Raw genomic sequence first — 21,248 nt, 5'->3', positions numbered from 1 at the left:
CTTCTTTCTCTCTCTCTCTCTCTCTCTCTCTCTCTCTCTCTCTCTCTCTCTCTCTCTCTCTCTCTCTCTCTCTCTCTCTCTCTCTCTCTCTCTCTCTCTCTCTCTCTCTCTATGGAGAGTGGCCAAATCATTCAGCAGGTGTTTCTTTCTCTTCATATATTTAATAAATGACGTGACAACTTCAGGACTAGAGTGATTTTAAACATCAGGTAGAGACAGGTGTTTAGCTCTGGCTTTCAGGATGCTTATTAATAGATATTAATTAATTCAAAATCTGATTTCTTATAAGAAAATGTTTCACATGCATGCAGGTGCAAAATATGAAAAACATAAAATATACTGCATACACTTGCTGTATTGATAATCCTGTTCTTCTAACAAATTTATGCAAATAATTCAGCTTGAACTGCTTAATATACAGACTTTGCTAGCAAAAGCACAAATGCAAATAAGCTGAATAAGAAATTGGTACATTTATCTTCTGCACAAATCTTCTTTTGCTTTATTAACTGCATTAATGCAGAAACGCTTTAACAATTAATTTAGTTTCTACAACCTGACCAGCATTTAGATTGAGTCTTCTTCAAGCTTCACGGCGGTCCTGTAGTCCTCCATCGCCTGCTCAGTCCACCCTAAACAAGCCCGAACGTCAGCCCTGAGTTTATACAGCAGAGCATCTCCAGGCTGGAAGCACAGAGCTTTAAAAAACACATATAAACAGGTATTAAAACGCTCATCTTCATCAGTCTGTTTACTTTGCTTATACTGAAAGGTGTAAGCATGGATTGAAGTCAACACACCGTTGATCCATTAGGAAATGTGGTGTTTTTATTATGCACGGCATTACCACAACCCTCTCTTTTTGAGAGGAAAAGACAAGGCCAATAAGAGGGCATCTACATTTTAGTTCACACAAGAGGTACAATTTGCGAGCAATTTGCCATGTGCATTTACATAAATTACCATCGTTCGGCTGGTACCTTTACAGACGGTTTTTTTCTAGTACTCGCGTGTGTAAAAGCTTTTTAGGTAAGCTAATGTACAAAAATTCATTTTAGGGAACATAGGATAAGTGTTCGACGTATCTATTTACAGTGTGCACTGGAATGGCAAGTGATTACTCCACTCACACAGACTGAACATGGAGACTCATTAGTTACCAAGAGCCATCTGTTCTCTAATATCCCACCTGTCTCAGCCTGCCACAATCAAAGGGATTTAGCCATGGGCACTAACAAACTCAGATATTTCATATTAGAAATGCTTGTACATCTTTGCTTTTCAACTTCATAAATATGCAATGTGGCCTGAGGAAATCTATAATTGGTTTACTCGCAACCATAGTAACCACCTGTCCCCTGTTGTAAATCACAGAAGGGACATGATGGGTACTGCATTATTTCATTGGGTGTGCTTTGGGAGTCATGTGGCTGAACCCAACACGCTTTTGTCCTCTCGTGTGTGAAGGTGTGCATTCAAGTCATCCATCTGCCTCACACATGCACGCACAAACTGACTGACTGACTAACACTGTGCACACATATACTGGTCAGGGTTTTGGGATGGGTTTTAAATATGGTCACTTAAAAAAGATACGTTTAAGTGTGTTCCTGTAACTCAGTTGGAGGAGCATTGTGTTAGCAACTTCAGGTTCGATTCCCAGAAAAAAAACACATACTGATCAAATATATAGGTTGAATGCACTGTATAGGATGATTTAAATGTGGGTCAATTATGCATCTGGAAGTGAGTGAGTTCTGTGAGCATGACATCTAAGGCACAGATTAGCACACATTTGCTTTTCTGAATAAAGCAAACATTGACATTTTCTCATAACCTCTTAATACATCCTCGTGACCCTTCAACAAAAACATTAGACCATGTTATCAGACGTAATTAAGTGGAAATGTCATTTAAAAAATGGGGCTGATGGACAAATCTCCATTATTGGCATATTAATTTCACAAAAGGATGTTAAGAATCATAACTTTGATATCCTTGTCCATAAAATCAAGAAGGAGCTCTGGTGGCTAAACGCCACCTCTATCAAAAATTTGATAATGATATTAACAAAATGCTTTTGGAACGTATTATACATATATCAAATACTTTCTCTTAAAACCCGCTTAAAGGAAAACAACACCGTTTTTCAATATTTTACTATGTTCTTACCTCAACTTAGACAAATTAATAGATTCCTATGTTTTTTCAATGCGTGCACTTAAATCTTTGCACAGCGCGTCGTGAATGTGTTAGCATTTAGCCTAGCCCCATTCATTCCTTAGGATCCAAACAGGGATGAATTTAGAAGCCACCAAACACTTCCATGTTTTCCCTATTTAAAGACAAGTAGTTACATGAGTAAGCTGCAAACTAAGTGCTCTTCCGCCATACAATATAGTTCTCATTTTATCCATGTAAAAAATCGCCACGTTTTACTTTTGCCACCATACTTATTCGTGTAACTCATGTACAGTCTTTAAATAGGGAAAACATAGAAGTGTTTGGTGGCTTCGAAAATTCATCCATGTTTGGAGCCATAGGAATGAATGGGGCTAGGCTAAATGCTAACACATTCACGATGCGCTGTACAAAGATTAAGTGCACGCATTGAAAAAAGATAAGTATGTATTAATTTGTCTAAGTTGAGGTAAGAACATAGTAAAATATTGAAAACCATGGTGTTTCCTTTAATCCTGGCCTCAGGCCAGAAACACCTGAAAAAGTCTGAAAAACAAGGACAATTTATTTCAAGAAAAAACATCAGACGCACTTAGAGGGTTTTCAACCTAAAATATTACTTTATGTGAAACATTTAATTAAAAAAAATTAATAATTTTAAAGTAATTTTTTAAGTTGATCCAACATTTCACTTTTTTAGTGTCCAGTCCATATGTGATCCTGGACCACAAAACCAGTCATAAAGCTCAATTTAAAATTGAGATCTATACATCATCATGTGAAAATCTGAAATTTGATGGTGCAAAAAAATGAAGTCCTAAGCAACTGGATGCACTGACAAAATATCTTCATATAACATGATTTTATTCTTTACATATATCCTTATGATTTTTGGCATTAAGAAATTGAAAATTTTGACCCGTACAATGTCTTGTTTTCTATTGCAACAAATATAACGTGAAACTTAAGACTTGGTTTTGTGGTCCAGGGTCACTGCTCACTAAAGTTTACAACTGTCTGTCTATAAGCGTATGTGTATGTTAAGCTTATTAAAAGCAAACTATGCAGGATTTCAAAGTATGGACACATACAAAAATATTCCCTGTTAGTTGTTGTTTATGATCCACTAGAAGTGTGTTGGTGGTGTTTGTTGGTGGTTTAGGTCGTCTGCTTGAATTTTCTTATTTTTTTCTCAGTGTTGTGTGTAGGTGTAGTGACCTGTAAAGCAGCTATGAAAATGGTTGATGCAGCACCAAAAACACAAATATACTAAGGCAAAACAACAGACAGACAGAATTCGGAGGTAAATATTTTGTACGCCTAACATTTAACTGGAACAAAATTGGCCCTCAAAAGGTTTCAATGTGTTGTATACCCATAAAGGTACAAAAATGAACCTTTGAGGGTACCACCCAGTGACAGAAAGGGTACGGTTTTGTACCTTTAATTTGACAGTGTAAAGGGGGAACCACACCGGACGCACAGTTCAGTGCCACGCCGAGTCGCGTCTAGGACAACTCGGAGGTATCGTACACAGGAAGTGCACATTAAATAGCGCGAGCTTAGTCAGATAGCGTCTACTTCAAAATGCAAAATATACGTTAAGCAGCCAATGTTAAACGTTAATGATTTGGGACAAATATAATGTTATTTAATGTTAAACTATGTGAGTGGTGCTCTGTGGCGCGACATGGATTTGAGCAACTTCCTGAGTCGTAGCTGGGCGCCGCGGACAGGCGCCACCTGTCAGCGCCGGTGTGCGTATACTCACAGAAAACAATATGTAAGATTTTTTTAGAACGGCACGGCGCTGAGCTGCGCGTCCAGTGTGCGATCCCCTTAAAGGGGTTAAAAAGTACTAAAGGGGATATATTTTGGAAAACTGTTAGAAAACCTTATAAGTGGTTGTCGGAGAAAAAAATACATCCTACAAAAATGAAGAGATACCCCTTCATAATAAAAGATGTCACTCGGTTCACCTTGTGTCAGGTCCTTTTCAGCTGATTGATGCTGTCTGAGTGTGCAGAACAGGTTAGCTCTGTTAAAGTAGACGTGTGCAGAGAGCGGGTCGAGGAGCAGAGCCTCGCTGAAATCCTGGAGAGCTTCTGGAATCTTCCGCAGCAGCGTGTGAGTGATGGCTCGGTTCAGGATGGCAGACTCATCTGACGGGTCCAGTTCAAAGGCTCGGCTGTAAAACTCACAGGCCTGTGTCGGAGAAGAACAAAGACCTTAGTGCCTCTCTTCGTGAAAATAGTGTGAGAATTGCCTTCGGGGTTTTACCTGCTCAAATTGTCCATTATAAAAGAAGAGAGTGGCAGCATTGAAGTGTGCCAGGGCATAGTTGGGATTGATGCCAATGGCTTTCTGATAGTCCATCATTGCACTGGCTTTATCCCCCATTAACTGCTGTATCAGACCTCGGTTTGTGAAAAGGAGCTCTGACAGAGGATTATACTGAAAAATAATGGAGGAAAAGAATCCAAAAAATGAAAATCATGAAAAACAAGGTAATTAAAACAATACAGTTTATTATGTAAGGTCTTTATACACTACTGATAATATTGTTTTGTATATTATATTGTATTTCTGTCAAAAGATCCTTCTAAAAGTTACACACTGCACCTTTAAAAAAGATTTTTCAAGACCTTTGTATACCCTGCGTGTGAAAACCCATCTGAACCGTAACCTTTATAGCAGTGTTGATGTCCTGCAGAGCTGCAAACAGGTTTCCCATCTGCAGACTGACAACAGCTCTGCCTTCATAAGCCGCCCAGCAATTGTGGTTCACCTCCATCGCCACAGTGAACTGATTCCAGGCCCTCTTAAAGAATCCAAGAACCTGCCATAGATGACAGAATATCAATGCAGCTCAGTGCGAATCAATAAAGAACAGAGAGTCAACAGAAGCGTCCTCGTTTAGTTCCTGCTGTTTTCTGGGATCTATCTCTGACCCATTTGACAAAACAAAATCATTTCTTTTTTAAGAATTTAACAACAAAGTCACTGAGTACAGACAAAAGACAAAAAAGAGATATCGATTGGATTAAATAAATGTCTTTCTTTAAGGGAAGCTGAAATGAAGAGAACTCTGTTACTGTAGTCTGCAGTCTTTTTAAGAAATTTATTTTTTGAGTTGTTTTGTTGATTTAAAACATTCAGATAGAAAAACATATTGCTTGACACGCTTCTCCTTCAAGTTGTTAAAGGAACAGATCAAATGTAATGTTTTTCTTATTCTCATTGCAAGTTGAATTGGTGTTGTGAAAAAATCATTCAGAACTCTTTTGTTAACTTAATCAAGCATTTTAATTGGAAAAATCATGACTCAGACAAGTTGTTTACAAAATAGATTGTCACTATACTCTCAAACTTTCATTTTTATATTCTGGCAAAAATGGGCATTTGTGTTTTTGTTATATTAAAACACACTTACTATGTGGTCAATGTAAAAAGAAAGTTATGCGAGATGACAGGGAGTAAATCAAGACCAGATCATTTCATCCCTTTTAACTTGAAGGACTGGGCACACATTTTTATTGTGTACTTGCAGTTATGTTAGAAAAGCTCATTTATCTGGTTCATAATCATCTGTCCATCTATGAGTACTTTGTTATGTGTGACCCAGTCTGGAAAAACCCAAAATGTAAAACAATTGCAGCAAAAGGTTAAAAAAACGTGCCAGTCAGATCCAATATCAAAAATTACCTGTATTGCAGTGTTTCATGTAGCTGTCCATTAATGTAAACTATGTGCAAAGTATTTTTGTGATTTTTTTTCACAAAAAAATCTTCCTACATTACGAATGTAAAGGACATTTGGTAAAAATATAACCTTGATATCTTTAATATTGACTAAGTAAGGTAGTGTCAAAGACTGAAATCAAAGTGATATCAAACTTTGATGCTTTTAATCTCATCATTAGATTATGAGGCTCAAGCCTGGATTTCAGAGGCATGTCAGTTCCCACTGAGATCAAGTTAAGCTTACATTTTATATTAGAGTTACAGATGTCATAAAATCAATAAAATCAAGATTTTATTTTTGCAAATATGTAACAAATTGATTTTCCAATGTCCGACAGCATTTGGCTGATTAAAGCATGTAGTATATTGCTATACTGATCATTGCATATACACCAACAAACACAGAAACATTCCCACAATATTCCCAACAAAACCAAATAAATCTTCACCATTTAAAAACACAATATGTAAGATTTTTGTAATAAAATATCTCAAAAACCCTTGCACAGTGTAATTTATTTTAGTTGTGTACTTACATTATCCCAAAAGTTCCCAAGGATTTGTAAATCCAGAGAAATTCCTATTGTAAATAATGGCTCGTCCCTGGTCGTTGTTGCCTATTAATGAAGTAATATCCGTGCTATCATTAGTTTCCGCTAACTATGGCAACACAGGTGGACAAATGCAGGAGTGCTGGTTATGCAGCTGTTGTGCCTTGCAGCTAATTCATTACGATGGCATAAAATAATTGAATCAAACGTACAGGTAATAAAACATCTGTGAACATTATTAGCAAATTCCATACGTCTCTGAATGGTAAAAAAACAATCCTATCGTTCTCTATGGGATTAATTTCCACCTAATGAGGTCACGGATCATAAAATAATATGTGTGAATGAAAAAATAAAATCAATGCAAAGTTTTCCGAATTGCATACAAAATGCCGTTTTTCTTCTCTGTAATATTTTCTGCTCATATTTAATTTATTTATATGCTTATGCTGTTTTCCCCCTCACTCTTATTTCCACCTTCTGCGCTTGCTTTTCCAAAAGTTGCAGTTAGATTTTCATGCAAATCAGGGCGGGCTTTAGTGTTACCATTTGTCCACTAGTTTTAGATTGACAGCTCCTCTAGCCAATCAGTCGAAGAGGGAGTTACCGTCACTCCAATCCCATAGTTCTCCTTCGTAACATCATTAAGTGCCGCCTTTGTTTTTGTTTTGAAAAGGTGACCTCTAGGGGTGAAATCCTACATATTGTGCCTTTAATGCATTAGCAGTACCATGCAAATTTCTTTGAAAGAAACTAAATGATCCTACCCGTAAGTTGTATGCCAGGCCAATGCGGGCATTTGAGCAAAGTGGATTGAGGTGAAGAGCAGAGATGAAGTCCCTCTGGGCCTGCTTTCTGCCATCACTGTGCCCATAATCCATGAAAACATTACCTCTGCCCACATAAGCATCTTGTAAGAAGGGATCAAGTCTTATAGCATTACTGTAAGCATCCACGGCTTTCTTCAACCACCCAAGCCTGAAAAAACATACAATGGAAGTCAATTACTACACTAAGTGCTGTGTCCTATTTCCTCTGATGTGGAATAATGAACTTAGCCTTCAAACAGCTTTTATATATGATTTTAAACACTAAATTACAGCTTTGTTATACGCCCAGTGTGAGCATTCAGCATGCATGCAGATAAAAATACGGGAAAAAATCCACAATTAATGTGACATCACAGGAGTGATCTTGCAAAGGGCCATTTATTTGAAGTCTGTTTTGGGTTTAATGATCAGGTTCAGAGAGATGTGTGCCACTTCAGCAGAGCTAATAAGCATCGTTCATTATACTGCAGCTCATGTAAAGAGATCACATATAGCACAGCGTTCTGTCTATAATACACTTTTAGTCTGATTAAAGCAAGTGGAGGGCCAAAGCCTTTTGAAAGTTGATCAATAAATGTATTGACAGACTAAGCAATGCCATGTCTGTCTCATTTAAAATGTGCATTTTTAATACAGATCATACTCAGCTCTGTGCAATAACATATCATTCAACATAACATCAACTATTCATAAATGTCATGACATTCAAATTATTATTCAAATGATCATTCATTTATCATTATTGACTAAAAATGTTGAGATCTGCCCAAGTAAGGATGTCAGATTTATGACATAAAGGGCTCTATTTTAACGATCTGAAACGCAAGTGCGAAGCGCAACGCGCAAGTGACTTTGTGGGCGGATCTTGGGCGCTGTTGCTATTTTCCCGGCGTGAGAAATAACTCTTGCGCCAGGCGCAAATCAATAAGGGGTTGGTCTGAAGTAGGTTCATTATTCATAGGTGTGGTTTGGGCGTAACGTCAAATAAACCAATCAGAACGCTAGCCAACATTCCCTTTAAACGCAAGGGCGCAAGTTCCATGGCGGGTTGCTATTATTATGACGGATTTACCAGGCGTACGCCAGGAGCGGTTTACAGCCGAGGAGACCGACGTCCTTGTACGGGGGAATCCCACGCTTGCCAGCATAAATCGGGCACGCCGTGTAACGGGAGGTGGATCTGCCTCAGGACTTGATGCCAGCAGAGGACATCGCTGCGTCCACCCTCACCGCTGAAAGGGTTTGGGGGCTTTGAAATCGGACCCAAGAAACGCAAGCAAGGTCCAACCCCAAAGTACTCTTACAAATCAAGTTCATATACATTAAGGTTTCTTATGAAAACATTTTAACTATTATTTACATAAAATAAACGTAATACAGCCACACAACAAAGTTATGAAAATATTTTAATCGTTATTTGCATGAGAATAAATAAAAACTATCACCACAATGCTCACCACTATGATTCCCCTTATCTCGTGTATTAATATTTTTAAGTGTAAAAATTTATGATTTGCAAAAATAACTGTTGCATCTGTGTAGATTAGATAAGCAAAGTGTATGCGCGTTGTGCACGCTATACATTATGGTCAAGCATGCGCCCTTAAAATAGCATAATGAACCACGCGCAACGCGCCACTGACTTTAGACTAGTTTTTTTTGGTTAGTAGCGCAATTGTTTTTTGAAACTGCAAAATAGCATAAGAGATGGTTTGCGCCGCAACACGCCTCCTTTTTGCGCTGAACCGCCCAGGGAGCGCAAGTTCATTCCCTAGTTTGCTGACGTGCATCTGTGGAGGGAAAAACCCCGCTGTGCGCCGGCGCAAAATACGAATGATACATGCGTCACTGACAAAGTCAATTGCGCTGGGTGCAAGATAGGGCCCAAAGATTCATTTAATATGGATTTTTCAATGTTTTGGTTGATCTAGTTTACAAAATTGGTATCTCAATTGGTTATACCGAAATGGTTCTCAAGATTTAGGTTTTCATCCAAACATGAAGCAAATCTTTTAAAAATTCGCAAACAAATGCGAATTAGGTGCGTTTCCATCAAGTTGTTCAAGCAGAAGACGGTGCTATTGGTAATCTAGTAACCAACAGTAAGGCACGCTTGGAAAATGGAGACAGGACTGCAGGTAGTCACGATGGGCCAAGTTATTCATTTATTGGCAGTACAGCTTGTAATTGCCAAACTAAAAACTGTGCACAGAAGGAATGCATCATTTTTGTTGCAGGCCTAGCAGAAAGGGCATAAAGATGATGTTGAGCCCCATATATGGTAAAAACAACATCAGTGGATTTGGTCAGTCCCATGGGTTTAATGTTCACTACGTCAAAATTTATTCAGCAAATGTGGTTCCATCCTGCAAGTCAAAAACCACCATAAGCATGCCTAAAAACGTATGATACTTCAAAATGCAGATAAAATCATGGTGATGGAAACATGGCTACTGACTCAATAATCTTACAGTGGTTAACAGTGAACTGGTAAGAAAAGATTCTCGAGACAACCAAATAAATTTGAGATGTATCATTTGGCTCCAAAAGATAATATAAAGGTGAATAACTGATAAAAGAGTTTTCATTATTTTCAGTTATATGCATATATCAACACAAAATATACATTCGAAATTTTCTGTAGGAAAAGATTTGTAATTTGCTACATTGTTAACACAAGAATACCGAACAGTTAACATGCAGATGTAGCCAATTTTGTAGCTTAGTTTGAATAGATGGTCTTTTTAAGCACTAAATTCTATGAATTCTTGAAATTCTGAATGATAAACCTCATGAGGCACATTCCTGGAGTCTCAATGAAAAATGTATTCAGCTTGGCAATTAGAAACTGTTAAGTACAGTATTCATAATAATACTGAAAATTCACACACCTGTGGTTAATAACACCTAGTGTATGATGAATTATTGCATCATCAGGACGCTTGTGTGCTGCAGCTTTAAAATCCTACAAAAAAATTAAAAGCATTTTAATTATTTTTACACATTACCACAAATTTAAGTCATATTAAAGCTTTTATAACATTACGATTAAAGTCAGCATTTATTTTAAACTGAATTTTACTTTCTATTTACTTTTGCTGGTCATACTGTAAATGTTTTTTAAGGCATGTATGTTTAAAATAAGGAAATACTGGTACTGTAACACTTCACGAAGAGGTCGTAATAGTTAACATTAGTAAATGCATTACCTGACATGAACTAACAATGAGCAATATAGTTTATTTATTTATTATTATTTATCATTTATTATTCCTTGATAATGCTACTTAATGCCAATAAAATTGTTCATGTTAGTTCTTTGTGCATTAAATAATGTTAACATTTATGCCTTTTTTATTTAAAAAATGTATTGGTTTTAGTTGGGACTAGGATAAGCCCTGTCCAGGAATCCGCCCCATAATGTTTTACTTGTAAAAGCATCACATTACAGATGAAAAATAAAAATGGAAATAAACATGAAAAGATTGCACATCATGTTTATAATGCTTTCAAGTTCTTTTCAAAAGACAAACAAATTCTAGAAGCTGCTGGGCAATGAATGCTTCACATTTGATAACTCCTGCTTACCTGAAGGGCATTGCTGTAATCATTTAGCTCCACATATAGAAGGCCTCGATTTATCAACACTTTAAGACCAAGCTCGCTTTCTTCACCCAGCAGCAGCAGCACAATGCTGTAGTCCCTGAGTGCCTTGAAAATCAAAGCAAAGAAATCTGCATTAAAATTCAATGCTTATGAAAATCCATCCAGCATGTTTACATTTTTGCATATATTATTCTAGGTATTTTACAGATTTGATAAAGTAGCAGATACAAAGTGGAGACATGCAAATGTAAGCCATCACCAGCTCATAATCCTGCAGTTGCTGGTAACAAACAGCACGATTGTAGTATGCAAATGAACAGGCGCTGTCGATTCGGATCGCCGTGGACAAATCCTCCACCGCTCTCTTGTATGCCTAAAGATGCAAATTTAATGCATATAATATAGCATTTCACTCAAATAGCGCAGACCTGGCCATTGCAATGTCAAGTGAGACATAATTCTGTGCAAATTGTGCTTTTACACGTACCTTCAAATAGAATTGAAGAGCTCCTTTATATAAGTAGGCTTTGACACTTTGGGGTTGGATTCTAATAGCTTCGCTACAGTCGAGTACGGCCTTTGCATATCGCCCCTCAGCTCCATAAAGGGCAGCCCGGCTTAAATGTACCTTAAAGGAATAACATGTTTGAAACATGAACCATTCTGTTTATGGACATACATAGAATAATATTAATCTAGTCTATATGTTAGAATATACAGTGGGTCAAAAACTCTGATACCATAGCTTTAAATGTTTCTATTTTGCATTATATTACAGAATGAATGTATAAAGAAGGCTGCTACAAAGGTTTTTTGCAGTGATGCCATAGACAAAGAACCATTTCTGGTTCCTGAAAAAAACTGTCAAACTTCTTAAAATAACCATTTCTTTTTTAACCTTTTTATAGTGAGTTGAACCTTTTTGTGAACTTTTGTGCAACAGAAAGGTTCTGTGGATGTTTATTATGAGAAAGGTTCTTTATGAAACCACATAGCACAAAAATGAACCTTTTTATCTAAGCGTGGGACAATTTCTTAAAGGAGCTATACGTAAAAAATACTACAATATAGTTGTAGATTTTTGGAAGTCAACAGAGCTATTTCTCTGAAAAACCATGCTATAGCCAGTTGCTTTCTTTTTTAAAATGCACCTTCTAGTCTGGAATGTCTGTTTTTGTTTTGGTCTGTGTGATCCTGCCCACTGCCAATTTACCCAATAATGTATTTTGACAGCTCGGGCGCCAGTTATCACGGTTGCTTAAATGAGAGCGCACATAACCTCCGAAATGAGCCACAGACTAAGTTATGAAAAAATCCATGAGCGAGTTTATAATTTGCAGACAACAAAAACATTGCAAACATTGTAAAAATGAGCAGGTAAACCTATGTTTTTCATCGTCAGTTGCTTATATGTGTCTGGCAACAAGAAGGGGCATGGGAAAAATGCGTCCAATAAAGACTGCGGTCCTAAGTTCAACCACTAGAAGTAAGCTTTTAAGGGGACATTTCACAAGACTTTTTAAAGATGTAAAATAAATCTTTGGTGTCCCCAGAGTACGCATGTGAAGTTCTAGCTCAAAACACCATATAGATAATTTATTATATCATGTTAAAATTACCACTTTGTAGGTGTGAGCAAAAATTTGCTGTTTTTGGGGCAGTGTCCTTTTAAATGCAAATAAGCTGATCTCTGCACTAAATGGCAGTGCCATCGTTGGATAGTGTAGGTTAAGGGGCAGTATTATCCCCTTTTGACATCACAAAGGGGGGCAAGTTTCAATGAGCAATTTTTTCACGTGCTTGCAGAGAATGGTTTACCAAAACTAAATTACTGGGTTGTCCATTTCCCCATTTTCTAGGTTGATAGAAGCACTGGGGACCCAATTATAGCACTTAAACATGGAAAAAGGTCCGATTTTCATGATTTGTCCCCTTTAATATTACGTAGCAGACGTCCACCTTGGTTTAATGACAAAAATGCTATTCCAGTGGATAATCCAGGAGAAAATAGGTTTTAGTTGAAACTAAAAATGTGACCTTTTGTTCCTTTTTGAGTTGTCAGTGTTGGGAACATTTAAACACTGACCAAGAATGAGATTTTTATTACCTCGATCTATTCGATAACTTCTATGCATTCAAAATCCTAAACATTTGCATCAATAATACAATAGATCAAATTCACAGTTTCCATTATACATGTACTGTCAGATATACCTGATAGAGGTTTGGGTTTATGCGTAGTGCTGTATTAAAGTCCTGGACGCTCATGGAGTCTTGCAGGCGCATGCGACACAGTCCTCTATGATGGTAAGCTTCAGCATAGTCTGGTTTAATGCTGACAGCGCTGTTGAAAGCATCTAAAGCCTGAAGCACGAGAAGGTCTTCACTCTCCTGAATTATAAAGAAATAGTGACAAATGTTTTACACAGCACATGCAGTAGGTGATGATGAAAGCATTAAAGGGGACATATTATGCCCATTATTACAAGATATAAGTCTTAAGTGTGCCTAAAATGTGTTTCAACGTAAAATATCCCACAGATCATTTATTAAAGCATGTCCAAAATGGCCATATATGGGCAGGAGCACTTTTCATGTCTGGCAAATACGCTACTGCTCCTCACTTCCTTACAAACAGACAGTGAGCACTTTCGGTAAAAAATAGATTTGATTCCTGTGAATACAGTCTAAGATAATAAGCATTAGCATTACAGCACACTAAAACACATTTAGAAAAACTTTTGGGTATAATTAAAGAGTCAGCCAGTGGCTGTAGACGGGGCTTTATCATTGTGACATCACATTAACAAGAAAATCTATTTTTTTTGCATAATATGTGATATGTTAATAATATGTTAATACACACTACAAACCTGCCCATTAATTTACCTGTAACAAAGGCACTTGTGCAATGTAGCATATGCCAATAAGATAAAAGATTTCAGCAACTTCTTTTACAATAGAGACCTTCACTTTATTGGTATCAAGCTTTGCCAGGGCCTTTCTGAAACTCTCCACAGCTTCCTGTAGAATGAAACACAAGAGGGGGGGGTTTCAAATATTTGAATTTATTAAAATAAATTATGAACCGCAGGCTTATATTCATTATTGAGCTGGTATTAAGCTGTTGAAATAAAATATGTATAGAAATGTAACAGTCCTAGGTTGCAGCAAGGTTTTCATATCGCTTTAGATGTCCTTGAACTGCAAACTTGAACCAAGTACAAACCGTGCAAAAAGATTCAAGTACTTGCTTGCAAAACAATATCAATGTTTTGTGACAGTGAAGGCTAATACAGACCATGAATGCTTCACATAGTTATAAAATGCCTTAGCAGGAACACTGTAAAAAAATTCCGTAGAAATTGCAGCTGGGTTGCCGGTAATTTACCGTAGATTTAAATTTATGTTTTTAACTGGCAACATTTTGTTCAAAGTTAAATGAACATTTAACATTTACAAGTCTTTGTCTTTACAGAGTAAAACTAAAAAAACAGCATCAAGCAAAACATTCTGGGAAACAAAATCTGAAGCAAAAAACAGAAAAAAGTTGATAATGATTTCTGGTTCCCAGAATGCTTTGCATGAGGCTGTTATTGTATAGTTTTATTCTGTAAAGACAAATACTTGTTAATATTTAAAATTGATTGAACTTTGAACAAATTCTTGCCAGTAAATTACATAAATGTAAATCTACGGTAAATTACCGGCAACCCAGCTGCAATAACATTGTAATTTCTACGGAATTTTTTTACAGTGAACATTAAAAAACAGTTCATATCTTTAAAACCTGATACACCTGTTACTGCACAGCAATTAATGCAACAATACAGTATTTCTATTTTTCTGGGGAAGAGAACAAACTTATCTTTTACCCAAGGGGTATACATTTAATTAAATCCTATAAAATGAGCTTTACAATGTCCATTTCCTTTAAAACTATGCAAGCAAAATAATCATTTATGGCTACAAAACTTCTGACTTTTATATAAACCCTTTGAAAGGTCATGCCCTAACTTACCATAGTAGAATCACTGTACTGCATTGCCTTTCAAAGCATATTGATTTAGCAAGCTTTTAAAACTTACTGCTAATAAGCATTTGGGTTTATTGATGTTCTTGGAAAGATTGGTGCTTTGTAAACCAGGAAGAGTTTGGCTTTAATTTTACACGACTCACTGTGAACTTGTGTTCCCTCATCAGTGTCTTTCCCAAAAGAATGAGGGTCGGAAGGGAAGGGCATTTATTGACCGCTTCCTCCAGACATGCAATAGCCTTGGCTTCATTCCCCAAAAACGACTGAATGATTGCCTGCTGCACCGGTGATAAACCCAGAGCTGTAACGCAAGAGAGGAGAGCTTTACAGTTTGGTCCTGATGTTGATATGGCAACGAACACTGCATTGCCCTGCGAGGTTCACTTTGTCCTCAGGTGGACTAATAAGATTTAATGATGGTCATTAAAATATAGGCTGCAATAAGAGTTAAAAATGCTTGCAATTTACTTTGGGCTAAAAGTGAACTTTTATGACCATTACCTGTTTTCATCTCCGCCGCATATTGTATAGAGAGAGCAGCCAGGTCAAAATGCTCCAGTTCATACAAGTACTGGCCCCTAAAAACAGACACAAAACTTAAAAAAAAAAATTTCCAATAAGAAACACAAGGGTTTTGCAGCCCGTTACCCTGCACCTTAGGGCGCACTCACATTATCCAAACCAAACCGCGCTCGGGCGCGTTTGACCCCCAAAGCCTGGTTTGTTTGACTAGTGTGATCGCTTCGTTCCGCGCCCGGGCGCGGATTGTTTAATCGCGCCGCGGCCGGGTTGCAGAGGTGGGCCGGAGCGCGGTTCACTTGGGCTCAGGCGCGGAAGGCTGTGGTGTGAGCGCATTCGCGCCTGAGCGCGATTCAAAAGGTGAAGACGTCAGCTGCGCGACCACTCACCTTCATCTGCCGCCGTAAAAACCTTTTGATGCGCGCAGCGGGGTTACGTGAATGTCCGAGCTGCGCACGTGACAGATGAACTAAGCAATATGATGACATGTGAGAGGGCTGTCTGTAATCGCGTACCAAACGACTCCGAATAAAAAAACACAGACTTATCATTACGGTGGGTTCCAGTGTTAAGAGAGCGCTTTACTTCCTGCTTTTTCAAAACAATCGCATCTTAATGACGAAAGCGCGCCCGGACTCGGATCGATAAAAGTACAGTGTGAGTGCGTGCACCTGGGGGAGTAGGGAGGGGTGGCAATCGCGCCCAGGCATGGTTTGGTTTGGTTGGGATAATGTGAGTGCGCCCTTAATCTGGGAAGATGCTGGATTTTTATTGACTTTACCAAGAACTTTTGGATTTTCAAAGCTCCATCGAGGGAGCAATCAACCTCAATATGCATACAGTAACAGTACAGCCTACTGAACAAACTCTGTTCTTAAAGTCCATGTAAAGTGATATTAAAAATGTGTTCCAAATTGTTTGTCACATCACAGAAAACTTTGTATGACGAAAAAAAATTGTAAATAAAATAAGAGATCAAAAGCTGTAATCTCTCTCAACTTTCAAATACCATAACCTGAATGGATGCTCGCAATTGTGTTAGGGGCGGGGCCATGCTTCGGTGCATCATCAAGCCACCGTTTAACCCCGCCCAAATAATCCTGAACACAGAAATGTGGAAAAACTGTGTATCTCCACAATTCACGTCTTTGTAACGTGTTTCAGCAAAACATTTCTTACATTTAAAATGTGTTTAGAAACAATTATCTTAAAAGACTTTACATGGACTTTAAATCAAATGTGGCATCTCATCAGACTATAGTTCATAAAAGCACTTTCGTAAAATTTCATTCTGTACTAATTCATCAGAAAATCATATTAATGGATGCTTTAATTAGCCTAGAAACCTATACATGAATTTCATTGAACCATAAGACCTCAGCCCTATACAGAGCTGAAGAGGGTTCTTTATGAGAAGAGGCTCTTTGCGAATATAACAAGCCATTATGTTTTGTACCCATGTACTGTAAAAGCACAAACTCAAAACTGGATTGCTATTAAAAAAATTATAAATAAATGTAATTGTACGGATTCTTAGTTCTACATCAAAATAACCTCATGATGTGCAGGTCATGGGCGTCTGGATTCAGGTGTATCGCTCGACTCAAATCCTTCACCGCACCACTCAGATTATTCACCTGTGTGTAAACACAATTAAAAGTGCACTTGTTTGCATTAAAAATAGACAAGATTCTTGCCATAGTAGATAATAGACAATTAATTGTGCCTAGTTGCAGAGATGGGACCAAGTCACACATGTGCAAGTCTCCAGTAAGTCTCAAGTCTGAACCTTCAAGTCTTAAGTAAGTCCTAAGTATTTTTTTTTTTTTGGGCAAGTCAAGTCAAGTCAAGTCCTGTAGTAGGTCAAGTCAAGTCCAAGTCAAGTCAAGTCACCTTATTATTGTAATTTTACCCGCAGAATCTGATCTTAATAAAGTGAAAAGACAAGATATACAGTAAGTAACTATCAGTAAATTACAATAATTTGGATTTTCCATCTTGCCATCATTTGCCGTCTTTTGCCATCTTGTTGAAGCCGAAAGCGATGACCCTCAGTACCCCTCCGGCTGACATGTTGTTGTCTGATCGAAGCGGGCGTGGTATGCGTAAGGTACGAGGGGTCATGACCGATGATAGTGTCGTGATTCAGTCTTGACAACGCCATTCTCAGCCTGTGCTCCAGGTGGGTCAACTTAATTTTTTTAAATAATTTATACATTTTATATTCAAACTAAAAACATGATGTAATTATCACTCAAGTCATTCAAGTCATCGTGTCTCAAGTCAAGTCCAGAGTCTTTAACTTCCAAGTCCAGCGAGTCAAGTCTCAAGTATTTTATTTTTAGTCAGGTCAAGTCACTAGTCAAAAAAATAGCGACTCGAGTTGACTCGAGTCCAAGTCATTAAGTCACAAGTCCCCATGTCTGCCTAGTTGTCACTGGAGCAGTTCCCCTTTTAAAAAAGTACAATATTGCACCTAAAAAGTTCATACCCCAAAGGCACATATTGGCAGTGGCGGCTGGTGACTGCTCTTTCAAGGGGCGCAAATTCAAAGTATGTGTTCGGAGTTTCATGTGTGTTGCTTGTGTTTTCAAAATATGTGTTTGTTGCGTCATGTGAACCATGTGCATCACTTGTTTTGTCAAAATAAGTGCCTGCTGCACACGCGTCAAAACCGTTTATGATAAAAGAGACGCTCACATTCACAAAATTCACACAAAGACACTCCATTAACAGTAAACTTTGATTACGCATAAGATTATGCGAGTATCTGGCAAACATGAGCGTCTCTTTTATCATAAACCCTTTAGATGCGTCTGCAGCAGGCACTTATTTTGACAAAACACATGATGCACACAGGATCTCTCGACGCGCCGAACACATTTTGAACACACATGACGGGCTACAAGTCACAAGCCGCCACTGCATGTTGGTACCAAATGTACACATATCTGTATACTTAATGGTACATTTTAGTGCCAGAGTGACAACAAGGGACCATTTTTGTCTGACAGTGTATAAGTGCCACTCCTAGTCCACTTACATTGTAAAACGCTTTGGCCCTGCATACGTAGGCCCTCATATAGGTGGGGTCTGCTTTCAATGCATTGCTGAACTTCTTGATCGCTTCATAATTTCGATCCATTTTCATCATACTGATGAGTCCCAAACTGACATGTGCAACAGCTGTGGACCTGTCAGGAAATCCATGAAGAGAGAAAAACGCTTCATTTATGTGCTCAAACACCACCATAAAGTGACTTTTGAGCTTCAATACACTTAAATTCACTTTGGTCTGCATGAGCAACAGAATGACAGGAAAGGATTTTTGTCACACAGCAGGGGTGGCAGAGGCATCACCTGTCGAGTTTGATCACAGCTTCAAAGTCAGCCGTTGCTTGTCGCCAAAGCCGAAGCTCGGCATAGAGCAAGCCACGATGCAGGAAAGATTTCAGGTTTTCTACGCTGTCATTGATGAGAACTATAACACACAAAGACACAAAAACATAGACACACATGAGAGATACCGGCTTAAGAGCAAGCAATTACTTCTCTGCACAAAGCTTTGGCAAGCTGTATGTCTTTAGGATCTCCAGTGTAGCATTTTCTATTTATTTCATAGCATTTGCTAAAAAACGCTAGTGTAGTTTTTATAATATAGTAGCTCAGTGTGTTTTTGAGGTGAACAGCTTTAAGCCTTTGACTTAGTCAGCACTGAAAAAATATTCCTGCAAGCTGCAGAGATCAAAGTAGAAGATTACAGCTGCCGACATCATACAGCTCTTGGATAGCTCTTACAGTATTTGTTCTGCCGGCTGATAAGGGACATTAAAATGATTGAAAAGATTTCTGTGAAAAGATGTTAAGATTATGATGTGGTTCCAAATATAGATAGTGGGTGGCTTAACTCTGTGCAAAACAGCTTAATTTCAAAATTTAAATCCGAGACTGGTAAAGAGAATATTTTATGGAAAAAAAGTATTTTTTTAAAATGCAAAGCTCTTCCTCCAGTCCATCAAAACCATTTTTTTAAATGTAAGCTGCAGAAATGGGTCTTTCAGGAAATAGTCATGACTTTCATGAACACATTACCATATAACTGCACATTACCATATAACTACCATATAATATAAATGTTCACATATCAATACCCTTAAAAGCTTAGCCAGTCCAATGGAAAAGTGCCATATTTAGCCTACATTAAAGTTTTTCAGGTGCAGCAGCAAAACAGCCAAATTTGTCTCTAGTCACAAATCTCCAGACACAAAGACCGTTCTTGGCACATATTGAGACTACAAAGCTACAAAATTTATGTGGATGCCATACTTCGGATAATTTGGTCTTGTTTGAGTTCATTTTTGAGTTCAAAATCTGATAGCAGACTTGGCCAAGATTTGGCACACACCTGGCACTCAGATTTGCCAAAAAAAATCAAAGCATAGTTACAAATCAATCAAGCAATCTCCTCTGGCCCTCGAGGTACACATGAAATCTCTGGGTCTGTTTTATAGTAGAAAATATTAAGAAGTAGGAGACTTGTAACTACAGGTGAATTATTGTAGAAGAGCCGTGATTGATCCAACCAGCTCCATATATTCTGAATTGTTACCAGATGTGCTGAGGTCTCTCAAGGCCATCTGAGGCTTTATCTTCCTCAGCAGGAAGCCTCTGTGGTAAAATGCCAACCAGTCACTGGGATTCAAGTGCACAGCCAATGAAAGGTCCTTAATAGCCTCCTCAAAGCAGCCCAGCTTAGTGTAGATCATTCCTCTGTATGTCCTGCAGTAAAAACCTTTATCAAAACCTTCATTTAAATATCAGGGCCCTGTACCTTTATGTATTCAAACCACTATTGCAAATAGCTCATTTTCACACAGTTTTATTACACATTACGTTATCAGTATAACAATTATATCTGATGTTATAATGACTTCTTAAATATTTCCTATTATAACCCCACACTTAGCTATCTTAATGGGGGCATGACATAGTCTGTTTGTTTATATTTGGCAGTGATATTTTACACTACCCTTTCTTTTTGTCTTCTTCATTTTAATCTCTTATCTTATGTTGGGATATTAATATTGACCTAGCTGCAGCATTCGTTGGCTCCTGTTTTAGTAGTAAGGAGAAATCGTCCAGGGCTGCCATCCAGTTGGATATCCTAAAGTGCTGCATTCCAAGGATCATCATGGCATCTGTCCTTGTAGAGTCAATGGAGAATGTCTGGTGGAAAATACAGGAGGTTTCATTAAAAAGACTTCTTTACACATGTGAAGAATGTGTAAGCATGTGAAGCATGCAACAAATGCACAATTTATTATAATCGTCATTTCTCTTTCAATCACTTAATTATAAACAAACCTTTTTATTTATTGCCTACAAAACTTACTGATGCACTTGTGGACAACCTGTTAGGCAAACATTGTTCAACGCTAGCTATGTGTTTCCATCCAAAGTAGCATATTAAACTTCATACATAAACTTATATAATTGAAATATCGCATTAAACATTTGCGGATAAAGCAGTGTTTCCATGCATTGAGCTGAAGATAGCAAAACTACCATTTCATGTGCAAAATATAAGTAAGAAAAGCGTAAAGCCACTGTATTTATACATTTTCATGAGTAATCATCTCAGAACACATAAACAAAACTCTATACGCTTGTTATCTGCTTTTGGATGTGAATGCTGTTTGTCAAATAAGACAAGTATTATTACCGAACCACCCAGCATTATATATGCACATCTTGCTGTTTCCAGACCATGTTTTTTTATGCA

At 37.7% G+C, this 21,248-nt stretch overlaps 1 protein-coding gene across 1 annotated transcript in view; it reads right to left on the bottom strand.

The window, feature by feature from the left end:
• Positions 1–77: 77 nt before the first annotated feature.
• Positions 78–21,248, bottom strand: part of ttc6 (tetratricopeptide repeat domain 6) — a 30,016-nt gene continuing 8,845 nt past the window's right edge. Inside the window, exons 9-22 of the mRNA XM_073812472.1 lie at positions 20,556–20,692; positions 20,076–20,245; positions 18,827–18,947; positions 18,510–18,660; positions 13,126–13,302; positions 11,399–11,539; positions 11,171–11,284; positions 10,894–11,016; positions 10,197–10,270; positions 7,243–7,453; positions 4,852–5,020; positions 4,462–4,619; positions 4,161–4,386; positions 78–698 (exon numbers count right to left, since the gene is read on the bottom strand). Of these exons, the coding sequence (XP_073668573.1) occupies positions 568–698; positions 4,161–4,386; positions 4,462–4,619; positions 4,852–5,020; positions 7,243–7,453; positions 10,197–10,270; positions 10,894–11,016; positions 11,171–11,284; positions 11,399–11,539; positions 13,126–13,302; positions 18,510–18,660; positions 18,827–18,947; positions 20,076–20,245; positions 20,556–20,692 (2,103 nt within the window). The 3' untranslated portion in view covers positions 78–567. The remainder of the gene's footprint in view (positions 699–4,160; positions 4,387–4,461; positions 4,620–4,851; positions 5,021–7,242; positions 7,454–10,196; positions 10,271–10,893; positions 11,017–11,170; positions 11,285–11,398; positions 11,540–13,125; positions 13,303–18,509; positions 18,661–18,826; positions 18,948–20,075; positions 20,246–20,555; positions 20,693–21,248) is intronic.

This window comes from Paramisgurnus dabryanus, chromosome 17 (genome assembly GCF_030506205.2).
Source record: "Paramisgurnus dabryanus chromosome 17, PD_genome_1.1, whole genome shotgun sequence".
NCBI classification, from domain to species: Eukaryota; Metazoa; Chordata; class Actinopteri; order Cypriniformes; family Cobitidae; genus Paramisgurnus; species Paramisgurnus dabryanus.
This window is presented reverse-complemented; position numbering and strand designations above follow the sequence as displayed.